The sequence below is a fragment of the Podospora pseudopauciseta genome, chromosome 3 (assembly GCF_035222475.1).
Source record: "Podospora pseudopauciseta strain CBS 411.78 chromosome 3, whole genome shotgun sequence".
NCBI lineage: Eukaryota > Fungi > Ascomycota > Sordariomycetes > Sordariales > Podosporaceae > Podospora > Podospora pseudopauciseta.
In genome coordinates this window covers 3,424,836-3,448,246 of record NC_085893.1, presented here as the reverse complement: position 1 = coordinate 3,448,246, position 23,411 = coordinate 3,424,836, and the positions used below count along the sequence as shown (strand labels likewise).

The 23,411-nt window shown below is 53.3% G+C and overlaps 7 protein-coding genes across 7 annotated transcripts; 4 read left to right on the top strand and 3 right to left on the bottom strand.

Moving 5' to 3' along the window:
• Positions 1–500: 500 nt before the first annotated feature.
• On the top strand, positions 501–2,867 carry QC763_300971 (uncharacterized protein; the record flags this gene model as incomplete). The annotated part of the gene is made up of 3 exons (XM_062910559.1): positions 501–773; positions 865–1,601; positions 1,668–2,867. The coding sequence occupies 3 exons, from the start codon at positions 501–503 to the stop codon at positions 1,807–1,809; spliced, it is 1,152 nt and encodes a 383-aa protein (XP_062767454.1). The 3' UTR covers positions 1,810–2,867.
• Positions 1,957–3,729, bottom strand: QC763_309710 (uncharacterized protein; the record flags this gene model as incomplete). The annotated part of the gene is made up of 1 exon (XM_062911425.1): positions 1,957–3,729. One exon carries the CDS (start codon positions 3,727–3,729, stop codon positions 1,957–1,959), a length of 1,773 nt encoding a protein of 590 aa, XP_062767453.1.
• An 834-nt stretch (positions 3,730–4,563) lies between these two features.
• QC763_309700 (uncharacterized protein) lies at positions 4,564–7,053 on the top strand (the record flags this gene model as incomplete). Its single annotated transcript, XM_062911424.1, has 1 exon — positions 4,564–7,053. The coding sequence occupies one exon, from the start codon at positions 4,564–4,566 to the stop codon at positions 7,051–7,053; it is 2,490 nt and encodes an 829-aa protein (XP_062767452.1).
• Positions 7,054–9,153: 2,100 nt separating this feature from the next.
• On the top strand, positions 9,154–12,228 carry QC763_309690 (uncharacterized protein). The gene is made up of 2 exons (XM_062911423.1): positions 9,154–10,849; positions 10,903–12,228. The coding sequence occupies exons 1-2, from the start codon at positions 9,898–9,900 to the stop codon at positions 11,736–11,738; spliced, it is 1,788 nt and encodes a 595-aa protein (XP_062767451.1). The 5' UTR covers positions 9,154–9,897; the 3' UTR covers positions 11,739–12,228.
• A 193-nt stretch (positions 12,229–12,421) lies between these two features.
• Positions 12,422–15,012, top strand: SDA1 (Severe Depolymerization of Actin). Its single transcript, XM_062911422.1, has 3 exons — positions 12,422–12,598; positions 12,664–13,422; positions 13,482–15,012. Exons 1-3 carry the CDS (start codon positions 12,516–12,518, stop codon positions 14,893–14,895), a joined length of 2,256 nt encoding a protein of 751 aa, XP_062767450.1. The 5' UTR covers positions 12,422–12,515; the 3' UTR covers positions 14,896–15,012.
• Positions 15,013–17,120: 2,108 nt separating this feature from the next.
• Positions 17,121–21,097, bottom strand: QC763_309670 (uncharacterized protein; the record flags this gene model as incomplete). Its single annotated transcript, XM_062911421.1, has 4 exons — positions 20,787–21,097; positions 19,340–20,696; positions 19,091–19,286; positions 17,121–19,028 (listed from the first exon to the last, which is right to left on the bottom strand). Exons 2-4 carry the CDS (start codon positions 19,750–19,752, stop codon positions 17,121–17,123), a joined length of 2,517 nt encoding a protein of 838 aa, XP_062767449.1. The 5' UTR covers positions 19,753–20,696; positions 20,787–21,097.
• A 549-nt stretch (positions 21,098–21,646) lies between these two features.
• On the bottom strand, positions 21,647–23,321 carry FAE1A (Feruloyl esterase B). Its single transcript, XM_062911420.1, has 4 exons — positions 22,894–23,321; positions 22,483–22,828; positions 21,762–22,381; positions 21,647–21,677 (listed from the first exon to the last, which is right to left on the bottom strand). Exons 1-3 carry the CDS (start codon positions 23,050–23,052, stop codon positions 22,008–22,010), a joined length of 879 nt encoding a protein of 292 aa, XP_062767448.1. The 5' UTR covers positions 23,053–23,321; the 3' UTR covers positions 21,647–21,677; positions 21,762–22,007.
• Positions 23,322–23,411: the final 90 nt, after the last annotated feature.

Here is a 23,411-nt window from a genome sequence, read left to right as displayed (position 1 = left end):
TTACGTGTCCTGCAAAGTGTCAACAAGAATCCAACTTACATGTGTTGTGAATGGGGGTGTGTCGTGGTTATATTGCATACCGGTACTTTACCCGGATTGAGCCCTTTGCACCGCAATGCTAACCGACGTATCGGCAGGCAACTCGGCACCTTCCTGGTCTTGTAACGGACGAGTTGTAAGAAGTCAGGTAACACCAGATGTGGAGGAGGAAGATTGGACCCCCTGCTGATATCGGAGGCATGATTGCCGATTTGTTGTTCCCCTCTCTCCAAACTATGCAAGAGATACTATCACGACGTATTACGCGTCTTTCTTGGTCTGCAACAGTCCAACGAATCTCGGCTGGGAGAATGGCGATCTAAATCTTGGATTCAGGTGAGGGGGGTTGGGGGGGTTTGTTGGGTATAATAGGGTCCAACTGCCACCAAGGTCTATGAGTTCGTGTTGGTTTGATAGGCACATCCCAACATTGAGCTGCGTACCCTACCTCACGCGCAAAGATGTTAGGCCAACTCCTGGTTGCTGCCCTGGCGGCAGGCAATGCCCTTGCCGCGCCGACAGCAGTTGAGAAACGCCAGACCTCCAACAAATGCACCAACCCCCGGATCCGAAAAGCATGGCACAAGCTCACCGACACAGAGAAGCAAACCTACCTCGACGCCGAGCTCTGCCTCATGAACCACCCCGCCACTCTCGGCCTGCGCGGCGCAAAGACCAAGTACGACGAGTTGACTTCTGTGCACATTCTCGAGTCTGAAATCTCCCATTTTGTTGTATGTTCCTTCTTCGCCCCCGCCCCCCAACCCCAACCCCCCCTTTTCACCCCCTTTTCACCCCTTTTTGTCCCATCTGACCCCTCCCTAGGGCGCCTTCCTCCCCTTCCATCGCCTCTACATCCACGCCCACGACGTCACCCTCCGCTCGCTATGCAACTACACCGGCCCCCACCCCTACTGGGACGAAACCCACGACTACACCTCCTTCACAACCTCGGACATGTTCTCCACCACCTCCCCCTCCTTCGGCGGCAACGGCGTCGGCGCCACCCAGTGCATCGAGACGGGGCCCTTTGCGGACTACCGCTCCGTTTTGGGTCCTGGGTTCAGGATCTCGCCGGATAATCCAAAGTGTATCACCCGTAACATCAACAACTTTGCCGCCAGCGGTGCCTCACCGGAGATTGTAGCCGGGTGTTTGGGACAGGAGGACTGGTTGTCTTTCTGGGCTTGCGCCGAGGGTAGACCTCACGGGGCGGGACACGGCGGGGTGGGGGCCGAGATGGGCAATCCGATCAGTAGCCCTAGCGATCCGACCTTTTGGATGCATCATGCTTGGTTGGATCGGCTGTGGGCGCAGTGGCAGGATTTGAGGCCGGAGGTTAGGCTGGGGGAGATGGGGGGGAATAATAGGATGAGGAATGGGTTTGGGGCCGGGCCGCCTAATGGTGGGTTCCCTGGGGGAGGTGAGGGTGGTGGTGGTGGGTTTCCTGGGTTCCCGCCTGGGAATGGGACTTTCCCTGGGTTTCCCGGGGGTGGTGGTGGGTTTGGAGGGGGCCCAGGGTTTGGGAACCCGGAGGATCTGACCAGGCCGGAGGATGTACCGTGAGTGTTTTCTGATCTGTTTGTGGTTGAGGGGAGACAAAGCTGACTGAGATTGTGTGAAAATAGGGAGGCGATTGTGGAGGGTGATAATGGGGGGAATGTGACGACGCTGGGACACGTGCTGCATATGCATGGGCTTATTCCGGATGCTACGATTGCTGATGTGATGGATACCAGGGGGGAGCTGTTGTGCTTTGAGTATGATTGATAAAGCTGGCTGCAGTTTCCATAGCACTCCTCGAGACAACCCGTTCAATATGGTGAGAGTCTACAACATTACGCTCTGCCAACAGGATAAGAGTATTTGATTTATTTATGTACACAAGATACAGATTGAAGATCTAACAGGCGTCCGTCATAATGGGATGGATTGGAATCCTGGCCTCGACCTCGGCAGGCTCGTGTTTGCAATCCGAGGAAAAGATTCATCAGTAGACCGATGCCTTCGATTTGTCCGCCCCTGACCATATGGAACGAGCTCCCTACCCTTGGCCCCCTGGTCTCCCTTCGGCCTATTCTCGACAACCTCCAACTGTAAGGATCGACCTATTTTTGTCCTCCCAAAGAAATCTAGTGCTTTACTAGGTAGACTGGCGGTAACGGTGAATTGCCTTCTGTCGATCACCACCTGAGTTTGATTTGATGCTTCAAGTACTTGAGGGTGGTCCAAACCCAAGTCTTCCCAGTGCAGCATATCCCCAGGGGCTCGACGACGAAATATGTATGCTGTAGCAGCGGTATGCTTCGCAGTCTCCAGAATGTAGATCCGTACCTGGTCCTCCCCCTCCCGCCGATACAGCACAGTGAAGCGGGTGCGCTTTCCTCCAACATCACCCTCAAGAAGAAAGGCACCGACAAGATATGTTGGAAGATGGAACTGAATCATGTCCTGATCGTCCCAATAACCTGACGGGATGGTGTGTTTCATGCTCCACTCGGGAATCGAGACCTCAGTGCAGCGTTTGCGAAATGCCAATAGTGTATCATTATCGAGTGGTCGCGTATCGGTCACGAAATGGCAGGTGGCTATATCCGTTTTCAAAAGAGACTTGTTTTCTGTCCCGCTGATCATCTTGAGCGGCCGTGATTTTCGAAGGAATAGAGATTCTCCGATCTTTCTCAGCTGGATCCCCAAATACGCCCCAGAGCCACGAGACAGGAATCCAACCATGAAAACGTATTCTCTCTTGAGACTTTCGTTTGCGCCCGCTGGTTGATCGCTCTTCAGGGGCATTCGATGAAAAAATATGTCTTGCAGTTGTATGCCTCTGTTGGTGAGGACGAACTGGGGATTGTGGGATGTCGATGGTCTCCAGACACAGACATGCTCGCACAGCGCGAATGCTTGTGGCGATGCGGCGAGCACACCACAGTGTCCCTCTTGGACCTCCTCCCGCGTCGGCTGCCACGCGAAGATTGTGATGTCGTTACTGCGCTTGATGAGCTCCTCCTGCAGCCGACGAAAAGCCATTTTCCCTTCACCATATATGAGCGGCATGTTTACCTCGAGGATTCCAAAAAGGCAATACGCCTCGTCTTCTACACGTGTCGTTGTTCGTGACGAAGCCCAGGATAGTCTTTGGGCTACCGAATACTCGGAACTTCGATGATTCCCCAACAGGAGGTCCTCCGGAATTTTTGTAGCTGCCGAGAGTACGTCGCTGTCTCGAGGCTTCTGGCCACAAAGTTTCCATTTGCTATCATAAAATTCAACTCTTTTTGGTGCAATCAACTCTTGAAGGGTCCATCCCCGGGTGATCCATCTGGAGAACTGGACACCAGTCCCAAAGTCGACTCCCGACTCCATGTCGGCGAGATGTACGACGCAGACCACTGCCCTTTGGTACCACTGGAACATGGAGTTGATGCTCTCGGTCAGCTCGGCACTGCTGGTCTTGTCAATGCAACAAGTGTCGATCCAGACATAGTCTATGGCCTTGGAGCGGGCCAGTCGACATGTCTGTGTGATTTTGGCGTAGCCAGACTTGCCCAGGTGCAGGTGGGGTTGTTGCATGTCTCGAAAGGTGACTTCATCTTCTCCCCAGGTGTGTGATAGAATCAAATAGGGAGGAAGGGGCTTCTCGAAGAACTCTTCAAAGCGCAAAGTGTTGGCGTTTATTAACCGCATGATGAGGAAGTCTGGGAAATGCAATGGTAGCAGTCGTCAAAACAAAGGAAAAATCCGGGTGCTCGAGTCCCCTAAGGTCAGGTCGATTTCTTTTAATCCAACAGGTGGTCAACCCCGCATGAATGTGGCTGCGGCTGTGTGCCTGGTTGTCATCGAAGGCGCATCAATAGGCACACCGTCGGCGGTAATGGAAGTTGCGGTTGGGCATGGCGAGCCTCTGTCAATGCCGTGCTTTGCAAGAATTCTCTCAATGCTCATGTCGTGGGCGTGCGACGAGGCAATGGTTTTCTGAAAAAAAAAAAAAAAAAAAAAGGCCTCTTCTTGTCTTCCTGCACATGTCAGCAAGATGTTTGAGATGGAACGCGGGAAAGTCCACCGATCGCGACTTGATGGGATAGAAATGGTGCATCTCCACGCAGCAGGAAGGGAGCCTGGAGTGTAACACCTGAGGTGGTGCAGGTGTGGAATCTGCAGCTCTGCTAGTTATTGCGGCACGGTTCCCCATCGAGGTGCCGTGCTTGTCTGTCTGGTTTTCGGTCTAGGTATTGGCACGCGGAGTTTCCGCCATCCTGCTCAAACCATCTTGATGGGTTGAATACTGCCTACCTACGTCATTTCAGGTTCATTCTGTGCTGTTTTGTTTCGACACTATCTTTCTTGTGCTGAGGGGTCATTCATTGGTGTGTACTTTAGGTAGCACCAGTAGCTTGTTCATCAGATGCAGTAATGAGTTTCTTACAGCTATCTCTCATAAGCGGGAGCCATTGGGCATCAATTCCGTCGGTCCACTATTCTTATTCGACATCAACATAGAATATAGGGCTCCTTAGACTTATGATGGTTGGTTTGTCAACATCCGCCGTGTCTCATGACCGAGATATTTCGCTTGACAACGACACCGAAGCACCTGAACTGCCATGCACGATATGTGAGGGGCAACACCCTCCCAACCCACGCCTATGCGGCAACTGTCAGTCTTGGAATGATCTCCTCCACCTTCGAATTTGCGACGAGCCCAGCTACCTGAAGTTGGACGCTTATCGTTTCATGAACCGCGGGTCTCAGGGGCCTAGAGGTGTTCACCCACACACATTCGACGACATAGCATACCAGGACCTCAATGCCTTCAAAGGTCGTCAAGGCTGTATGATATGTCAGCTCGTCAGCGACTCAGTTCAACATTTCGGCCAGCAGCATATTTCTAATGGCTCAAAATCTGCCCTCAAGTTTGGTCTGTGGAGGCCATTCCTGATGAGGCATGTTGCCTCAACAGCCTACACAGATTCGTCAACTCTCACAGCAGCACCATCGCCGAACCCCTCGCTTACAGGCCAAATCTGTATTCTACCCGGCGTCATCCTTACTCAAAGCAACGGGACCTCTTCATTCACACCCCTCGTCCTCAAGCTGGTGCTTTATTACCGCCACGACAGCTACGATCTCCAGCATGTCGAAAAATGGATGCCAAATCCCATCTCACTCCCCAACTTGACCGCATGGTTAGACGACTGCCGACACAACCACGGAGACGAATGTAACGACCTCCTCATGCCAATGGTGGCACCGCCGGGTCTCCGATTGATAGACACCCAACTCAACAGGATCGTGGACTGGACAGCGCCCAACGCAGACTATGTCGCGCTTAGCTACTGCTGGGCGGCAGCCACTCCAGAAACAACCTCTCCAACCCCAGCAGATGACCTCCAACTTCAGCTCGACAACATTGACCAACTTTCTCGTGATCACGGTCTCGATATCAGCCGTCTTCCCCCAGTCCTGGCAGATGCAATCCAACTCTGCCGCGACCTCGGCAAACGCTACCTCTGGGTCGACAGACTCTGCATCATCCAGGACGACGCAAAAAGCAAACACTCCCAAATCACCGCCATGGATCGCGTCTATCACATGGCAGATTTCACCATTGTTGCCTTGAGTTCCAAACCCGGACTCCCGGGTGTTTCCTCCCGCCCCAAAGACACTTCCCCCGAAGCCCTTTACGGCCTATGGGACGGCCCGTTTGAAAGCTCCATCGGGCTTGCCTATGGCCCTGCAGCAGACAGAGCTATCAGAGGCTCAAGATGGGATGCAAGGGGGTGGACGTTTCAGGAACGAAAGCTGTCAAGAAGGTTGGTGTTTGTTGATGATCAGCGCGCGTATTTTAGCTGTTACCAAGGTGCAAGATGGGAGCATGACACCCGGGTGGGGGCCGACACAGTCCATGACTCTTCCACCTCGGGGCTGCAAGTTGAACCAAGTTTTGTTGCCTACGCCTGCTGCGCGATTCCTTACTCCATGAGGGAACTGTCCTTCAGAAGTGATATCCTCAACGCGTTTGCCGGGGTGGGAAATGTGCTCTCGTCACGAATGGAAACGGAGATGTTGTTTGGGATTCCGGAGCGGTATCTCCTCCAGGGGCTGCTATGGCGGTCAGATGATTTTGCCGTCGGGAGGGATGAAACGTTGGGGATCCCGAGTTGGAGCTGGGCGAGCTGGGACGGGATAGTGGATTACGGGCCTGGGTTTAGGGCTACGTTTGGGTTGAGGGGAGAGGGGGGTGGGAGTGCTGGCACGCCGAATCTGTATGGACCCGGGCTGAGGTATTTTAGGGGGTATTACCCCTCTGACGTGGGGAATTTGGTGACGTTTTGGTATTCTGATAAGAAGCAGGTGAGGAGGGTGGTAGAGGACAAGACTTGGTTTGGGTTAGACTACATGACTGAGGAAGAGTTTTGGGATTATTTGGATGAGGAGTGGGTGAGGGGGTATAGGCTGGCGGAGAGGGGGGAGTGGGAGACGAGGGCGCATTCGTGGAGGGGGTGTTGCCATAATCCTTGGAAGGCGAGACAGTACGAGGGGATAAGTGATGAAGCGAGGGGGAAAGGGGAAAGGATCCCGGGGTCGCTGGTGTTTACCACGACTTGCGCGTCGCTGTGGCTTCACCCGGCGAAACAGACATTGTTCAACACGCCTGCTACGGCTGTCTGCTTTGACATGATGACCTCCGCCCCGAAGCCAGATACGAACATCGACAAGCTTCCCTTCGTTGGGAGGACAATGCTCATGGAGAAGCAGTGGGCTGAGCAGATATTTGATGATCCAAGCAGGACGTACCGCGTCGTGGTTATCGGGGCTGGGGTGGCGTGGGATGTTCGGAGTTATGGTCAACCTGGGTGGAAGGAGTTCGCGCCAGGAGCTCCATGGGGTCTCTGTGTTTTGATCACGGAAGAGATAGATGGGGTACTCTACCGTCTAGCCAGCGGTGTAGTCGACCTCATCGCTTGGACAGATTTGAGACCATCATGGGAGTCAGTGGTGCTTGGATAAGGAGGACAGTTAGATAACCCTAACCCTTGATATGCCCCCTTTTGTGGATTTTCCATCATCGGACCAACTTCGTCAATATGACTTCTATAGTACCTGACAGGATATCCTATCCCGAGATCGGCAGATAAAGCCAAACACGAAGTCGATCCCCAATGATCTGTGGGATTCCAAAACCTTGATGCGGGCGCCTGTGGCCGTCGATCGAGCCATGATCTGCCGAAGCACCACTCACAAACGACGCTGTGAGCACAGCCACACAGCCACAAGTAATGCCCAAATGGGCAAGTGTGGCAAAGTTCCGACTGACAGCACACTGACGCCACAGCTATCCCGCACGCATGCTGAGCCACATGTCAAAGAGAAGGTTGTGGCGCACACACAACTGATGTCACTCTCTTTGAACCTGTTTTCGAGACCAGAGACCGACGGGGCGGATGGCAGTGACGGGAGAGGCATGTCCCGATGAATTTTCTGTTGGGATGGGAAAACAAGTCATGCAGGGAAAGACTCTGAAATAGGCAACATGACATCGATACCCGTTCTTTGCAAGGCATGATGCTTCATGACCTGCGAGGGTTTGATAGGGGCTTTTCGCTCTAGTGTAGGCACTCACTGACACTGCTGAAGGTTTGACTTTGTGCAAACGGACTCAAGATCACGGTGCCTTGCCAGGGGACCGGAATAGAACATGCGCTACCCTGTGGAGACGCTAGCTTCGGGCTTATTGATGCTGCTGGCGGTCTGGGCTATTTGCTGTTCGGTGGTTCGTGTTTGAAGCATCCAATTTCATGTCTTGCAAAAGGTGACGAGACCGACAAAGGCGAGGTTTGGCATGCAGTTCGAATACACGTATTATGTCGGCGGTGGTGTGACAGTAGTCTCCTTACCATCGCAGACTTCCACAGCCTCAATCGTCAATCTCGGCTACTACCATTCTGGGGATGATGGGGGTTGAATTGGATGTTGTGCCGCTGGTGATAATAATGCGGGAGTTCCCGTTGAATTGGGAGGCCGCCGGCAGCCTCGTGTCTCTTGTGGCTTTCATCAGGAGATGGTATGGGACGAGGAATGCTCAAGCCTCATCAAAGGTCCCCGTCTGATTTGGTTGCATGTCGTCGGCAGTGAAAAGTGTGGAGTGTGGGTTTATGATGGAAGAGATCTGGGGCTGTTGCTATTTTTGTTCGCACAGTCATCAAGCGCGCCAAGAGCTGTGGCTAGTGAAGGTGCCGATCTGCAAGGTTCCACAAGGCTGGGGGTCGGTAGATCGGCGGCTTGGAAGCCCCGACAACAGAAAACAGAGCAGTCGGTTGAAACGACGTTTTACGCTCCCCGTGTCCGGTGCGGGAATGGGGGGTTGATCTTGTTCACCGAAGACGGGATTTCGTTCCGTTTGCAAGCGCCCGGTCGCTCGGTGGGCGCCACGTCCGTTTACCGTTCCGGTCTTGCTCCCGGAGTTGAGACAGGGGCACTGTAGCTGCTTTGTCCTGCTGTTCCGGTGATGCATTCTGCAACTCTGGCTATTTTTGTGGTGGCCAAACACCCAAAGTCTTCATTCAATGTCTGCTGAGGGATGGGATGGAAAAGCCTATCTGTGAGGCGGTGTTTGGCTCGTCTAGCTACTGATAGTCCATCAGCTATCAGCTGGCTTCGCAAGTAAAGAGTCTTCTACATACTGTAGGGAGAGAATGGAGCCCAACGGGGCGATGGGGCCGGCGGTTGTTGCATGAAACTCCACATTGGACGTTTTGTTTTACAAACGGGGCCATCGAGGTTCTTGTGCCATTTCAACAGCTCGGAATTATCAGGGGTTGCGAGCGCGGAGAGTATCACGTCTAATAAGTCCCAGCCAGTGGAGGATCCTCTGCTAGTTTGGGTGGGATGCACATGTTAGTCATGCTGTCAAAGTTTCAGAATGCTCTCCCCAACACGAATATCAGTACCAAGAGCGAATGGGTAGCAAAGAAGCTAGGAGGCTGTGCAGATGCTTGTTGACCAACAGGATTGCACAATTTCTGAGTTGATATCTGCACTGCCCGGATGGCGACCCGCTGTTTTCTGGTGTTTTGACCCCATTGTGTCCGACATGTCCGTCCATCCGCCGAGAACTGCCTCCCGTCCGCACAATTGAGCAATGAACCGGGAATGAGAATGAGAATGAAGAAGATAGAGACAGAGTCAAGAGGCTCAAGCAGCTTCCCCGCACCGAGGTAGTCGTCACAAAGGTGCTGTCAACGTCAACTTGTGCAGCGAGTCGTCAAGGCATCAATTTTGGGGCCTTTTGCACACCGTCAGCAAGCTGTCCTTCTTCCCAAAGGAGCAGTCGGCTTCGTCACCCTCAGACCGCAGCCGCAGGGGAGAAGACTAGAAGGAATTTGGCCGAGGTACTCAAAGAGCACAGCAGAAAACGGTGGGAAACAAGGTACCGGCTGTTAGCAGGGCTGCTCCTCCAATTGGGCGAGGGGTGCTCTGGGCATTGGATTACGCGTCCCCCCCCTCACAGAGCGACACAATCCCTGTCAGCCTGCATTGGTTCGTCCAACCAGACCCACTCCCTGCAACGGGATGCCAAGCGCCCCGGCCACTGCCCAAACCGCTGGCCTTCCCAGGCACCCATAGACTGAAAATCCCCCCAACTCCCACAACCCGCACCCCTTCCCTCCAACACCTGCTCCGGCTGCCCCTTTGAAAACTACAACAAACCACCTGCCTGCTACAAATCCACGAAACCACGCAACTCTCGACGACAACGAACACGTCGACGCCGAAAACACCTACCTCCCTGACCTACTGATCAGTCACTCCTGACCTGATCACTGCAGTCCTATTTCCCCTGGGGGGCAAGCTATGTCAGGGCCTATGTCAACGAGCCCGGCTGCGACGCAGCCTGGGTTGATTGATACCCTCGATTCTTTTGTCGACTTTTCCGACTACGACACCAACAACCTCTACCAGTCTCCCTCTCTTTCACCTGCCGGCTCGAACAAGGGCGTGTTTGCGCGACCGATCAAGGCCGAGACAACAACGGCAAACACCCTGCTCCAGACCAACCAGACGCTAAGCGGGCCCAGCCACCAGTACGACCTCTACAAACAACAAACCGGTATTGTTCCCGGAGCCATCGCAACAACCTTTTCGCTCAACCAGCCCAACGCCCATCTTCAAGGATACAACACCGGATTCGGGAGTTTTGATTATCTCAACATGGGCACCAACGATGAGTTGTTCGATTTTAACACGGCGCCGTCGCAGGGGTCGATGACGTCGCCCGAGTTGGACACCATGGACTTCGACTCGCCCTCGTCGGATCCGACCTTCTTCTACGAGTCCACCATCAACCCGAGCAACATCGGTCCACAGGAGCCATCCGGGCTGTCCTCGCCGCCGCCTCAGGTGTTCCAGCCCGGTCGCGTTTGGCCCGGCATGCACCAACAGGCAGCCTTGGCCAAGCAGCAGCAGCAGCAGCAACAACAACAGCAACAGCAACAGCAAAGACAGCGTGCGCAGGTTCAACAGCAACAAAACAAGTCCGCACAGAAGGCCAAGTCACCGCAGGCCAGCGACCCTATTGTCGAGCAGAAGATTACTCAGCTTCTTAACTCTATGCGCGCCAAGACCTCAGAGGAGCCCTCCCAGAACAATACCGTCCTCAACATCCCCCGCCCAAAGAAGGACGAGGACGACATGGATGAGGATGAGAGGCTGCTCGCAAGTGAAGAGGGCAAGAAGCTTAGCAGCAAGGAAAGACGACAGCTCAGAAATAAGGTGTCCGCCCGTGCTTTCAGATCCAGGAGAAAGGGTAAGTGCATCAACGTGTTGTTCATCATGAGCATATCACTAACACCCTCACAGAATACATCACCCAGCTTGAAAGTGAAATCGCCAACAAGGTCACCGAGAACGGCGATCTTCGTGCCCAGAACCGCGCCCTGATTGATGAGAACAAGCGTCTCACCGACCTCACACGGATGCTTCTTGGCTCTCCCTCCTTCTCTGATTTCCTCAACCAGTTGAGCGCAAATCCTCAGATGCTTCCCCAGTCTCAGCCTCAGCAGACCTCCCAACCAGAGCAGCAGCGCCAGTTGCCCAAGGACATCAACCCATATGCCGCTCAACAACAGCTCCACAACCAGCAAATCGGTCTTGCCATGGTTCCTGACCAGGTTGACTTCTCCTCGTTGGTAAACATGGAGCCCAGCGATGGCTTCTCATACCAGCCCCAGGTCTTTGCTGTCCTCGAGACCCCCGAGCCCATCTTTGATGCCAACCTTCTCTCTGGCAAGACCAGCAACTTTGTTGGTCAACAGTTCGATTCGGACGATGATGACAAAGACATGCCCGTCATCGAGCAGGCACCGACCCTCGCCGAGGCCAAGAAGCAAGAGCCCGCTCCCATCAATGAGGAGTTTGAGAATAACCCCGATTTCGTCCTCTACCACGACTCTCCTGCTCCTACCGAGTCAATGACAAGCCCAGTTGAACTTGACGTCGAGGCCCTCTCCCAGTCCGTGTCTGAACTGGACACCTTCAGTGGCATTGAACCCGAGAAGGCACTCAGCCGGTACGAACTGGTGAACACTACCGAGGATGAAGCGGTTGCGGACAGGGCTGTCGCAAGGATACAACGGCTTACCTCCAAGTTGGATTGTATCGCATCCAGGTTGGAGATGTTGGGTGTCGGCTTGTAGAAGCGCTTGATTGCTGCCTGAGCTCTTGGGATTACTTTTTTTTGTGCATATCCTTTCTGGGTCTTCCGTATATTCTTTTATTCGTTTTGAGGTTGATGAGAGCTCATCAAGGGCATTTGGAGCGAGCGGGCGGGGTTACCCTTGGGTTTTCCTTTTGGCACAAGGTCTTGGGCTTTATTGCAAGGACGTCATCCTTACACAGGCCAAAACGGCGACATGCGATGTATTTCTTTTTTTTCGCTTGGAAGAATGACTGGGTGTATGACGATTGATGATGGGGAGGTTCCTTGAGAGACCATTTGGGAGCTCTACATGTGAGGAAAGAAAGCAAAGAGCTGGATGAGCGTACTACGGATGAAAACATTCGGTAGAGGTTTTTTTTTTTTTTTTTTTTTTGCGAGATAGCGAGGGATAAGGACCAATGTAACTGAATGCACTATACACTAGGTATATGTGCCTCAACTCCGTTAATTTGCATATCATCTAATTCTTGTTCCGTCTTGTTCTCATGTGACTTGAAGGTACTGTTTATGGAGAGCTTGCACTCACTGGATTTAAGGATGGGGGGTTCCTGAATCATTGGATGAACGCCTGCAGAGTGGCCCCGCACCAGCTTGGGGAAGCCCCACTGAAAAGTAGCCGATAAGCCTTATCGCAGTCCTGGTCTGCCAGCAACAAAGTAAAAAAATCTAGACTGACAGTCAACAACCACCGTCCAATACACCCAATCCAACCGCCCATCAATCGCCAGCACCGCCGCTGTCGCCTTGGGAAAAGATGCCGAAAAGAAAGGTTGCCGCGCTCGAAAAGGTCGAGGCTGACCTGGTCAGTTTGCAATACAAGATCCGCAGAGATCCCAGGTGTGCCGCATTTCCAACCCTCTTTCGCCAATTGATCGCTAACTAGAAGCTTTCGCAATCGACAGGTCTTATGCGCAGGAATTTTACGACCAATGGCTCGCCTACGACGCCCAGCGCCAGATTTTTGTCTCCTCTCCCGCCACGGCTTCTAGTGAGGACGTCAAGAAGTTCCACGACTTGGTCGATCTTGTCGCGCACGTCGCGAACCTCTACCCCGAGATTACCGCCCCATTTCCGGATCATCTGAAGGAGTTGCTCAACCAGCACCATGCCGTTCTCGACAAGGAGCTCAGGGAGAAGATTGTGGGCAGCTTGGTGCTGCTGAAGAGGAAGGATGTGATCGACTCGACGAGCCTGCTGACGACGCTATTTCCTATTTTGATCAACACACCAAGCAAGACGCTCCGATCTCTGCTGTACACCAAGATTATCAGCGATTTGAGGGAGGCAAACAACAAGACCACGAATCACAAGTTGAACCGGACGATTCAGACGGTGCTGCACAATTTGGTCACGTCTGACAGGACTTCGACCAAGGGAATGTGGGCTTGCCGTATCACGAGGGAATTGTGGAGAAGACAGGTCTGGAACGATGCGCGACCGGTCGATGTCATGAAGGAGGCCTGCTTGAGCGACAATGAGAAGGTTGTGGTGGGTGGTGTGAGATTCTTTCTGGGCGGTGACAAGGAGAGAGAGGAGGCGTTGGAAGATGATGCCAGTGATGATGATGTTGATCTTAAGAAGGTCAAGCATCAGGGGACGATCAACAAGAAGACCAAGAAAAGGTCGAAGCAGTATGAGAAGGCGATCGAAAAGATCAAAAAGTACGTGTTGACGAAACAAGAGACCCGAAGCAAGGTAGTGGCTAACACAACAACATTAGGCAAGAAAAGAAGAAGCATGCACCACATCCCCTTAACTTCTCGGCGCTCCATCTTATCCACGACCCTCAGGGCTTCGCCGAGAAGCTCTTCCAGAAGCACCTCCAGAACACCAAGAACAAGTTCTCTCTCGAGAACAAGCTTCTTGTCCTCCAGCTTGTGACCCGTTTGGTCGGTCTGCACAAGCTGACCATCATCTCGCTCTACTCCTGGTTCGTCAAGTACCTGTCACCCAAACAGGCCAACGTCACCTCTTTCCTGGCTTCCCTGGCCCAGGCAACACACAACCTCGTCCCACCCGATGCCATTGAGCCATTGATTGTGAAGATCGCCAACGAGTTTGTCTCGGAAGCTTCAGCAGTTGAGGTGTGCGCGGCAGGTATCAATTCCATCAGGGAGGTGGCCATGCGCCAACCGCTGTGCATGAACGAGACCCTCCTCCAGGATCTGGTCATGTACCAAAAGAGCAAGGATAAGGGTGTTGTTATGGCTGCCAAGGGTTTGCAGTCACTCTACAGAGAGGTCTACCCCGAGTTGCTGCAAAAGAAGTTCCGCGGCAAGCAAGCCACCATGGGCTTGAGATCAGGCGAGATCAAGCTGCGCAGGTTCGGCGAGGAAGAAGAAGGCGGTATCGAGGGTCTGGAGTTGTTGGCCCGGTACAAGGAGGAGCAAAAGAAGAAGAAGGCCGCCGAAGAGGCAGAAGAGGATGAGAACGGCGAGAAGAAGGCGAAGAAGGACGACGATGAGGAGGATGACGGGTTCAACTCTGACGAGTGGGAGATTGGTTCTACGGACAGCGAATCCTCGGGCGGGTGGATCGACGTCAGCAGTGACGAGGAAGATGACGGGCCTGCCAAGAAGAAGGCGAGGAAGAGCAAGGGCGGTGATGATGACGATGACGATGAGGCGCCCGACCTTGTGGAAAAGGAAGACCCGGCGGCTGAGGCGGAAAGGATAACGAAGCTTGCCACGACGACCATTTTGACGCCGGCTGATTTGGCCAAGCTCCAGGAACTTCGTCGGGAGGCCAAGCTTGACAAGATGCTGGGCACGACGCAGTCCAAGCGCAAGAAGGAGCTTATCGAGAAGCACATTGAAGACGGGGTTACAGCTGAGGATATCGAGCTTCCGGCCATGTTGGGCAAGAAGTCGACCAAGGAGGAGAGGGTGGCTCTGGCGAGAGATGGCAAGCCAGGCAGGGAGGAACACAAATCTACTCAGGCCATCAGGAAGAGCAAGAAGGAGGCCGAGGGCAAGAGCACGACCAACAAGGAGAAGGCGAGGAAGAAGAATTTCTTGATGACGATTGGCAAGGCGAGGGCCAAGAACAAGAGGAGTTTGGTCGAGACGAAGAAGGCGTTGACGAATCACATTGCGAAGAGCAAGCAGGGCGGGAGAAGAAGGAACGGTGTTTAATCATTTTGGATGTGTCTACCTAGCTGTGTTTACGAAGAGTGTGTGTGGGTTGGAAAATAAACATCAAGCATGTTATTGCACCTTTTGTATCACAAATTCTTCTCGCTCGCATCATGACCAGTCCGAGCCCCCTCCCATTCCTCCTCCACTCTGCTTCATCTGATTCACAAAAAAATTGGACACACCTCCACAGCCCCCGCTGGGAACCATGTCGTACTCCCTGCACATCTCGCACCTCCCGCAATGCCACGCCTTGAGCCTGTTGCACTCGCCGCACTCTGGACAGTGCCAAATCTCAAGCATGCTTTCCCAGCTCTTGAGACAAAATGGAATAAAACTCACCTGAGACCCGAGGTGGACATCATCTCTGGGCAGTGCTTTCATTCTGCGGCACCCACCAACAGCAATTCGCTTCGCGACCTCTTGCTTTCAGGGTTTGTCCTCTGGTAGTTTCATGACTTGTTCAAAGTCGCGGAGCCATTGGGTCAGGCTTTTCCCGTCTTCGTCCAAGATTTGCCCGTCCATCTCAAACCTATCGATGAATGGGCGGAGTTTTTGGAGGAGGGTCCGGAAGAGGGAGGAGGGTGTCATGGAGGTGACGGCGGGGGAGGTGCGGTTGCGGAGGAGGTAGGTGGCGAAGCAGGCGTTGGGGTGGATTTTATTGCTGTTGTTGTCGTCGACATCGCTGAATACCCCGGGCGATGATGGTATCGAGGGGCTTTCCGGGGGAAAAGGGGGTTATTGCAGGTTGGGGGTTGCTGTTGGGGTGGGGAGGGGTGGCAGTTGCACTGTGGGTTGCAGGGGTGGCCGAGTTTGGCGCAGAGGCAGGTGGTGGTTGGGCTGCAGTGGGTGGAGAGGAGGCATTGGCGGGTGAGGTTTGCGGTGTCGATGGGGGTGGTGAGTGGGATCTGGGGATGGGGAGGTTAGTCTTGGGATGGTGGGTGGGTGGAAAGAGGGGAGAGGGGGGTTAACTACCTCGGTAATGACATATTGCTGTTGGGAGGATGACCTGTGGTTGGGAGGTGGCTCTGGGCCGAAAACGGGAGGTGGGAAGAGTGAGGTAGCTGAGTACGTAGCTGGGAAGTGGGAAAGATAATTGCTGTTTCCTATGGGGTGGCAATGTAAGGTCGAAGATGGTGTGTTTGAGTCGTCGAGGGCGAACCAGGACTTTGTAGACGACGGTACACGCTACTCTGGCATTCCCCACTTCACCTCCGTCATGGACACGAAAGGGCTGCGTCTATGATGAACTTGGGAAGAAGTTAGGTAGCTGAATTGCAGGAGAAAGGCTGTGGACTCTACTTACCTGGGGGGAAGGGGGGGAGGATCACAGGCCAAAGAATATGGTGGCTCGTCGTGTGGTCATTTGGTCCCATGACGCAGCAACTAGAGACTAAAATACTTGCGTGAGCACTGAGTGCGCGCTGAAAATAGCCGGCGTCGTCGCCAACTGTGTTGGTGTTGAGGTTGTGCGAGGAGAAACATGCCTAGTTTACAGACAACCATGACTGTACCTATCGTCGACTTCGTTGGTGTTCTATTATGATCGCACTGAAATATTGATATTTATTAATATTTGTTGATATGTTTTCACATTCTTCAATCACTCCTGTAACTTACGCAGTCCCAACACGGCTTGCCCCACTCATTCTTAACCTCATGAACCATTCAAAGCCCTTCTCGCATCCTTCTTCCAGTCTTCTCAGAACCCTGTCAAGGACTTCTACCCCCCCAAGCGCCCGAGGCCAGATCCTATCAACAACCCCCCATCGTGTCCTCAAACAACCTACTAGTCCCCCTCTGCGACGTCACAGTCAGCACATCATGAAAAGAATGAAGCTACAATTGATATTCTGAATAGGCTACTGACTACTGGCCTAAGACCTAGCTAACATACAGGGTGATGGCGGACTGGTCTACTCTTCATGACTTTTTCGGGATTCGGAAACAGGGGTCATGGGGCCTCCCTCATTAGAATAAAGAGGCCATGGGAATCGTCAATGTCCTAAAACTTCCTATGTACATGCCGTAGGTCTAAATATGTTGAAGCGGCTAAGTTTAGAGGTCTATATACAGTTACTTTCCTCTTTGGTGATATCTTGATACAGGCCCCAACTTGCACTGGAGCCTTTTGGATCGAGTCTGGATCGAGTCTGGACCGACTCTACATCCGGCCTCTGAAACCCTCTACCCATCTCATCCTTATAACCAAAGCCATACTGTAGTTACACCCTCCACTCCCTCCCTACCCCAGGCCTTCCAACAACACCCCAATCCCTCCTCCCAGTCAACAGAACCCTGCAAGCCTCCGCCCTGGCATACAGGCTTATGTCCCCCTTGCCAGTACCCTTCCCTCTATCTCCCCTCCCAGCCGCCTTGCAAACTTCATCCACCACCTCCAACACCCCCCTCCCATCCACATCTCGGGCGTGAACATTGGCTCCATGTTCCAGCAGTGTTGTTAGTGCTACCTTCCTGCCCAGCCTAGCCGCCACCAACAAGGCTGTCTCGCCCCTTCTGTTCCTAGCCTCGATCTTGCACCCCTTTGCTCGAATGATAGTTTCAAGAATGGCGAGTAATGTCTTTGATTTGTCGTCCTGGTCGTCTGGAATATGTGTGATGAAAGCCATAAGAGGTGTGTTGCCTGACTTGTCATAGGCGTTGACATCGACGTGTGAGTGGTGGAGAAGGCCAGTGAGATGGCGAAGTCGAGTCGTGAGGGTAGATTCGTTCGAGACGGTCGAAGCAGAAGCGGTGGAGGAAGGCGAAGGTGATGGAAAAGAAGTGATTGACTCTTTGGAAGAGTCTAGTTTTCGTTTGAGACTGGGTCGCTGGTGGATGGAAGGGGCGCCGACAGAAGAAGAGACATGGCGGTTCATGGACTGCTGGTTGAGAATAGCCTCTGCAAGACAGTGTAATCCGTTACGGCCTTCAGCGTCCTCCACCTGTGGGTTGTTGTAGGATGACTGGATGACTTCGACAAGACGAGCATGATAGGCTAAGAACGAGTCGTTGTCGCTAGGAGAGGCAGAATGACCGCGTGAAGGACCAGCGGAACTGGAAAGGTATTCAACTTGAGGTGAAAGGTTATTTCCTCTTCTTGGGGGAATATATGGGCCTTGGTCGCCCGTGATGCCGCTGCCAAGAGGATTGAAGCCGAAGGCATCACGGCGGGCTGCCCGAAGAGAGTTGAACGGAGAGAAGAGGTTGGCAAGGGCTTCCGGGTCCCGAACGAGGGAATGGGCGCGGTGAAAGAAGGTGCGCCCATACACATCGGTCTCGTGAACAAGGTCTGGAACTGAGTCTCTGATGTGTGAAAGAAGTTGTTTCAGTAGTGTCGACGGGTCTGTAAGGTTGAGGAACCACTCCAGGTTGAGCGTATGGAGAAATGTTTGGCCAGCAGTGTTCGCAATCTTCAGGGTTTCGACATCGCAGTTGAGCACCATTCTGAAGAGGGTGTCTTGGTACCCTTCTAGCGTGGCGAAGAGGTGTAGAGGCGTGTTCCCGAAACTGTCAAGGAGGCTGAGACTACCTGGAGAAGGATGATTAAGAACATGGCGTGCACGCACACTCAATTCACCTGTCGGCATCAACCAAGAGTTCTGGTCCAGCGAAGTATCACCGGCGATGGAGCACCAACAGTCACCGACTCCATGTTGCTGCCCTGGAAAGTCGGCACAGTTCCGTCTGTGCGCGCTCAAAAAGTCTCCTGGTACTGCGAAGGCCGGCTCGGGGAAGGCTTCGAATGGCTCGTTACTGATCCCCAACTCAGAAAGTTCGTCTTGCCCAGACGTGTCACTGAGAGCCGCAGAAGGTCGGCGGCCAGTAGATAATTCGTCTTGTGAACTTCCAGCAATAGTAAAGTCTCTAATCAACGATGTGATTTGGTGGGCGAAGTGCGTGGAACAGTCTGATAGCCTCCTCTTGAGGTCTTGGACCATGGCTGAACCTCTGTCACTAGAGCCCGCAAAGTCGGTGACGTCTGTCGTCCGAGCGCTCAGGGGTATCGACCATCGAATGGGACTAAGGAGTGCGTCGGGCGAGCCAGCAAAGTCAAAGGAAGGGCCTTCCTCTACCCTACGGCTTGAGCCGGATACTGACGAAATTTCAGTCCTTGCCAGATTGTGTTCCTTCTGCAAATGAAAAATATTGTTAGCAGAATTCCCAGCTTTTGGTCCACGGTACCACCACTAACCTCGCCATACAAGGCGTCTATGGTTGCTCCATGAAGGTTTGATTCGTAGGCTGGAACTGCCGTCTTCTTTCTTCGGCGAGTGACAGAGGCAGCAAGATTACTGATGCGTTGGTTCATTTCAATCCTTGACTCGGGCCGAAGATATCGGGGGTCGTTGTCCAGCATTTTGTGAATCGTCTTTTGAGCTGAATTCTTCCTGCAAAAACTGTCAGCGCCGTGTAGAGCCCTACAAACTCCCGATCCCCGCACCTCGGTTTGAAGACGTCATCTTCAAGCACCCGGATAATCCTCTCGATGGAAAGTGTCGTATAGAGGTATAACCTAGCCAGCTTTCGTGATCGTGAAACTGTCCATTGCGGTGGTCGTCCGATCCGAGAGCCTTCTCTGGACGGCGCAGTCGTAACAGAGCCTGGTGACGGTGAGGAGGCCATACTGTCGAACACGCAAGGCTTGGGAAAGCTGCTTGAGCATGGTCGACGGCGGTTGATGGGGAACGGAACCTGATATTCATTGATCTCGACATGCTCGAACGTATCTAGTCCATAGAGACCATACATGACGAGGCCGGGCTGTCCTTGGCCTGATCCAAGATGAGCCATCATGTCTGCAGGCATAATCGTCGATATCGAGATAGGTAAAGGTGATATTCCGGCCTGGGCCATTGTTAAATGCGGACAATTCCGAGTGTTTATTTGATCAAGGGCAGTAAAAGGAGCAGTAGAGTCCCCTGGTCTGTTCGTGGGGTCAATGTGGGGAGTTGGTCGCAGACGGAGTTGAACATGGTCCGTAAAAGGGTGGTGATGGGCAGCTGGGGGGGAGGAAGACAGATGTGGTTCAGCCAGGGGGAGCCAGATGGGCCCAAAGGGGCCTGATGCAGAGGTACCTGTTCCTGTGGGATGAGATTGGTGCGAGGCACGGGTATCCCGCTAAGTATAAAAAGTCGGATGCAACGTCGAAGGCTTCTGTGTAGCTTCCACGCAGCTTCCATGCATGTTCCAGAAGTACGTCCCCTGTATAGTGACGGCGCGGACCAACGCGGCGACGTCTGTGCCGCCTTGGGGCTCCTTTGCGAAGCCAATGGATTGGACAGGGGTTGGCAACCACCAGATCGCATCAAGCCGCTGGCCTTCATGCCTCTCTGACAGGCGGTAAGAGAATATGAGTGTGTGAAACCTTGGGAAACATTAAACATGCATTTCAGCGCTCTCTCACAACACCCTCACCACGTGTTGTGTTATTGGGGTTGCACCGAATGGTGATATTTTGGTCTGTTGCTACCTATGGCGAACCATGATGTCGGATGATACCGTAGCGGGCGTATACCAGGCCGAATACGTGCTGGAGCCGTTGATTGATGCTGGCCTGGCTGTACATAGTTTGCGAGAGGTTGCAAATGGGAATGACACCGCGGGGGGGGGGTGGGGGGGATGCCGGGGATGACGAGAGCAGATCTCGGCTGCAGGAGGAAACTCCTTCTAGAAGGCTTCCATGCATGCGCCGCCATATTGCTTGACAAGGGGTCTGTTGCGGCCCACAGCTTGTTTCCAGAGGTTTTCATTATGCCGCCAAGTATATGGCCGGCCTTGTTTGCACCTCTTTTCTGCGGCTGGAACCTATCGTTAGCTATCAGGGCGCCCAAGCGACGGAATGACCGAATTGGCAGACAGATGCTCAGCGGAAACAGCGCTTAACTAACCGGCGTGTCCGCACCACTCAAATAGGTTTCCATTTGCCTTCAAAACTGCCACGAAGTCGTCTTCAAGTTTGTGTCGTTTCTACCACTGGTTGTCATCAATTTGTCGATTCATGCTGAGTCGGCGCTTGACATCCGCAAACGTTTAGAGGAGCATATGTTGCGCAGCAGGTCTGTGCTGTGGTGATGGCCAACCAAGAAACGGACGGACGAAGTTACGCGACTAGAGTGACAGGGCAGCGGAAGACGGGGTAGAAAAATAATGATGGGATTGATTTCTTGCGCCGAGAGGTCTGTGATATTCCACTTCCAGGTTGTATCGCCCGATCGGTCGATCATGTGGATGATGGAACCCGACTGAAGATTGGGAAACTGCCGGTGAATTTAGACTCTAACCCCACAAACTGGATGGAAGCCACGGGTGGTGACCTCCATGGTTCCTTCCCCCGAGATGTGCCAGACCAGCACTGGAGCCTGGTGACTTACATAAGAAGAATTAGGCACCAACGAAACGAGATAAGCTCTCGATGACTGCCGGGCAGCTGATCAAAGCAGGAAAGAATCAAAGCCTCAGCTTTAGCTTCGGCTTTCTTACTGTCACTCACTTTGCAAACGTCCTGCTTCAACTCATCTCTGACAGTACCCTGGCGCAAGCCTATCTACACTCAATAACCCCGTATGCATCACTGCGGCATCGTTTGACGCCTTCGGAACCTTGTTTCTGAAGGTAACATCACCATCCATTCATTCACTAAAGGGAAGTCGAACTTGAACTACAACTTCCTCAACCGGTACCTACAGATGCCCCCCTCACTTGTTGTTACATTGGGCTTATTTGGGGCGGCTAGACCCGTGTTTCGGTAGCCCCCAATAAAAAGAATTGACATCTAGGCACTTTACCGCTTCATAATCCATTCATGAGGAGTCGACATGAAGCTGTACCACATCATCCGCACGACTCCAAACGAACGCACTCACCCGAAACTCAAGATTCAAGAAGAAAGCCTTTTTATATATACTGAGCAACCCACTCGTTTATGAACACTCGGAACATCACCGGCAGCCATTCACCCAAACCCCCCTGGCTATCCGTGACCCCCACTCCCTAGCGGGTAAGAAACCGGGCGGCCGCCTCAACGCACTGTGCCGCTGGAGGCTCCGTTGCCACCACCAGATCTTACCCGCCCCGCACTCCTGCCTCGAGTCGGAGATTATGTCAACACACTAGGCGATCAAGCCGAAGAATCTCAACAGGGTCTGCTCGTCGACAGAGGGAGCATGTCCAACACCATTGCCAAAGAAGCCCTGGAGCTTAGTACCGTCGCCATAGATGTGCTGAGTGAATTGCGATGAGGGAACACCTTGGACCTGGCGGGTGAGCGATACGCCAAGGACGTTTGACCACTGCTTCAACGCCTCAGTGGCGCATTGCGGGCGAACAAGAGTATCGGCGTTTCCGTGGGTAATCATCATACGGGGACGACGGCCGTTGTATCCTGGGTACGAGTTGCGGACAAAGGCGCCCCACTGCTCGGGAGTCTTTTGGAGACCCTGGGCACAGGTCTGGTTGGGGCTGAAGGGGGTAGCTCCACCGGCACCTGTAGAGAAAAGAGTCGACTTGTCAGCACAGCCTTTGAGGACAGCAGACAACATCCGAGCCACAACAGGCAAAAAGCAGAGACAAAACAGTTGCACATACCAGCGAAGCAGGCGTGGGCGGTGCCAGAGTAGGCAGCACCAGCCTCGAACACCTCGGGGTAGGAACCAGCCATCACGTTGGTCATCATGCCACCGCTGGAGAAGCCCATGACATAGACCTTCTCCCGGTTGCCGTTGTACCGGTCAAGAGTGTAGTTGACCATGGAGATGATGCCACCCGCATCGCCGCCTCCATTGTGGGTAAGACTGGCAGGGTTGTGGACATCCCAGCAGTTGCTCTGGTTCGGGGTGCTAGGGTAGATGAGGATGAAGCCGTTTTGGTCGGCGAACGAAGGCAGTCTGGTGCCGCTGAACCACTGCTGGCCAGTACCTCCGCAAGGATGAAGCTGTGGAACAACACCCATCGTTAGCAAACAAGCAGCGAAAGAGGAGGCGTGTTCCAAGTACTTACCGCCACAATGATGGCAGGGTTGGTGGCCACGCGATCCGGGACGTAGATGTACATCTGGATTCTGGTGGGATTGTTGCCAAAGTTTTGGACCTGTTGCAGAGAAGCACCAAAGGCGGTCTGCGCCATGGCGGCGAAACCAAAAAGGGACTTGAACATCATGATGGGCAAGTGGGAAGAGGAGGACTCTGGTGGGTGTTTGAGTGATGGCTGCTGTCACAAACATCAAACCAGGGCGCAACACTTCAAGATATATATACCCATCATTCTTCATCGTCGTCGACCTGTCGTCAATCATGCCGCCCAGCCCACGACCTTCGATATGACTTTCTTGTCTCGCTTCTACCCCCAAAATGTCACGGTTACACTACGCTAGGCACTCGGATCGAAATCGGCAGGTTAAAACAACGTCCAAGCCGCAGACACGGCGGAACATACAAGCGAGATTGCCCAATTGGGGTGTCCAGAGCCGGCGATCAAGCGGGTAAATCATCAACGTGACACCAAGACCCTCCGCACGC

Bases quoted from the DNA above. Each gene is read 5' to 3' on its own strand.
- SDA1 (XM_062911422.1), top strand. From the start codon at position 12,516: ATGCCGAAAAGAAAGGTTGCCGCGCTCGAAAAGGTCGAGGCTGACCTG. The intron at 12,599-12,663 runs GTGTGCCGCATT...CGCAATCGACAG, and splicing joins AAGATCCGCAGAGATCCCAG to GTCTTATGCGCAGGAATTTT. The intron at 13,423-13,481 runs GTACGTGTTGAC...CAACAACATTAG, and splicing joins GCGATCGAAAAGATCAAAAA to GCAAGAAAAGAAGAAGCATG.
- QC763_309690 (XM_062911423.1), top strand. From the start codon at position 9,898: ATGTCAGGGCCTATGTCAACGAGCCCGGCTGCGACGCAGCCTGGGTTG. The intron at 10,850-10,902 runs GTAAGTGCATCA...ACACCCTCACAG, and splicing joins TTTCAGATCCAGGAGAAAGG to AATACATCACCCAGCTTGAA.
- FAE1A (XM_062911420.1), bottom strand. From the start codon at position 23,052: ATGATGTTCAAGTCCCTTTTTGGTTTCGCCGCCATGGCGCAGACCGCC. The intron at 22,829-22,893 runs GTAAGTACTTGG...GTTGTTCCACAG, and splicing joins ACCCTGCCATCATTGTGGCG to CTTCATCCTTGCGGAGGTAC. The intron at 22,382-22,482 runs GTATGTGCAACT...TTTTCTCTACAG, and splicing joins CGCCCACGCCTGCTTCGCTG to GTGCCGGTGGAGCTACCCCC.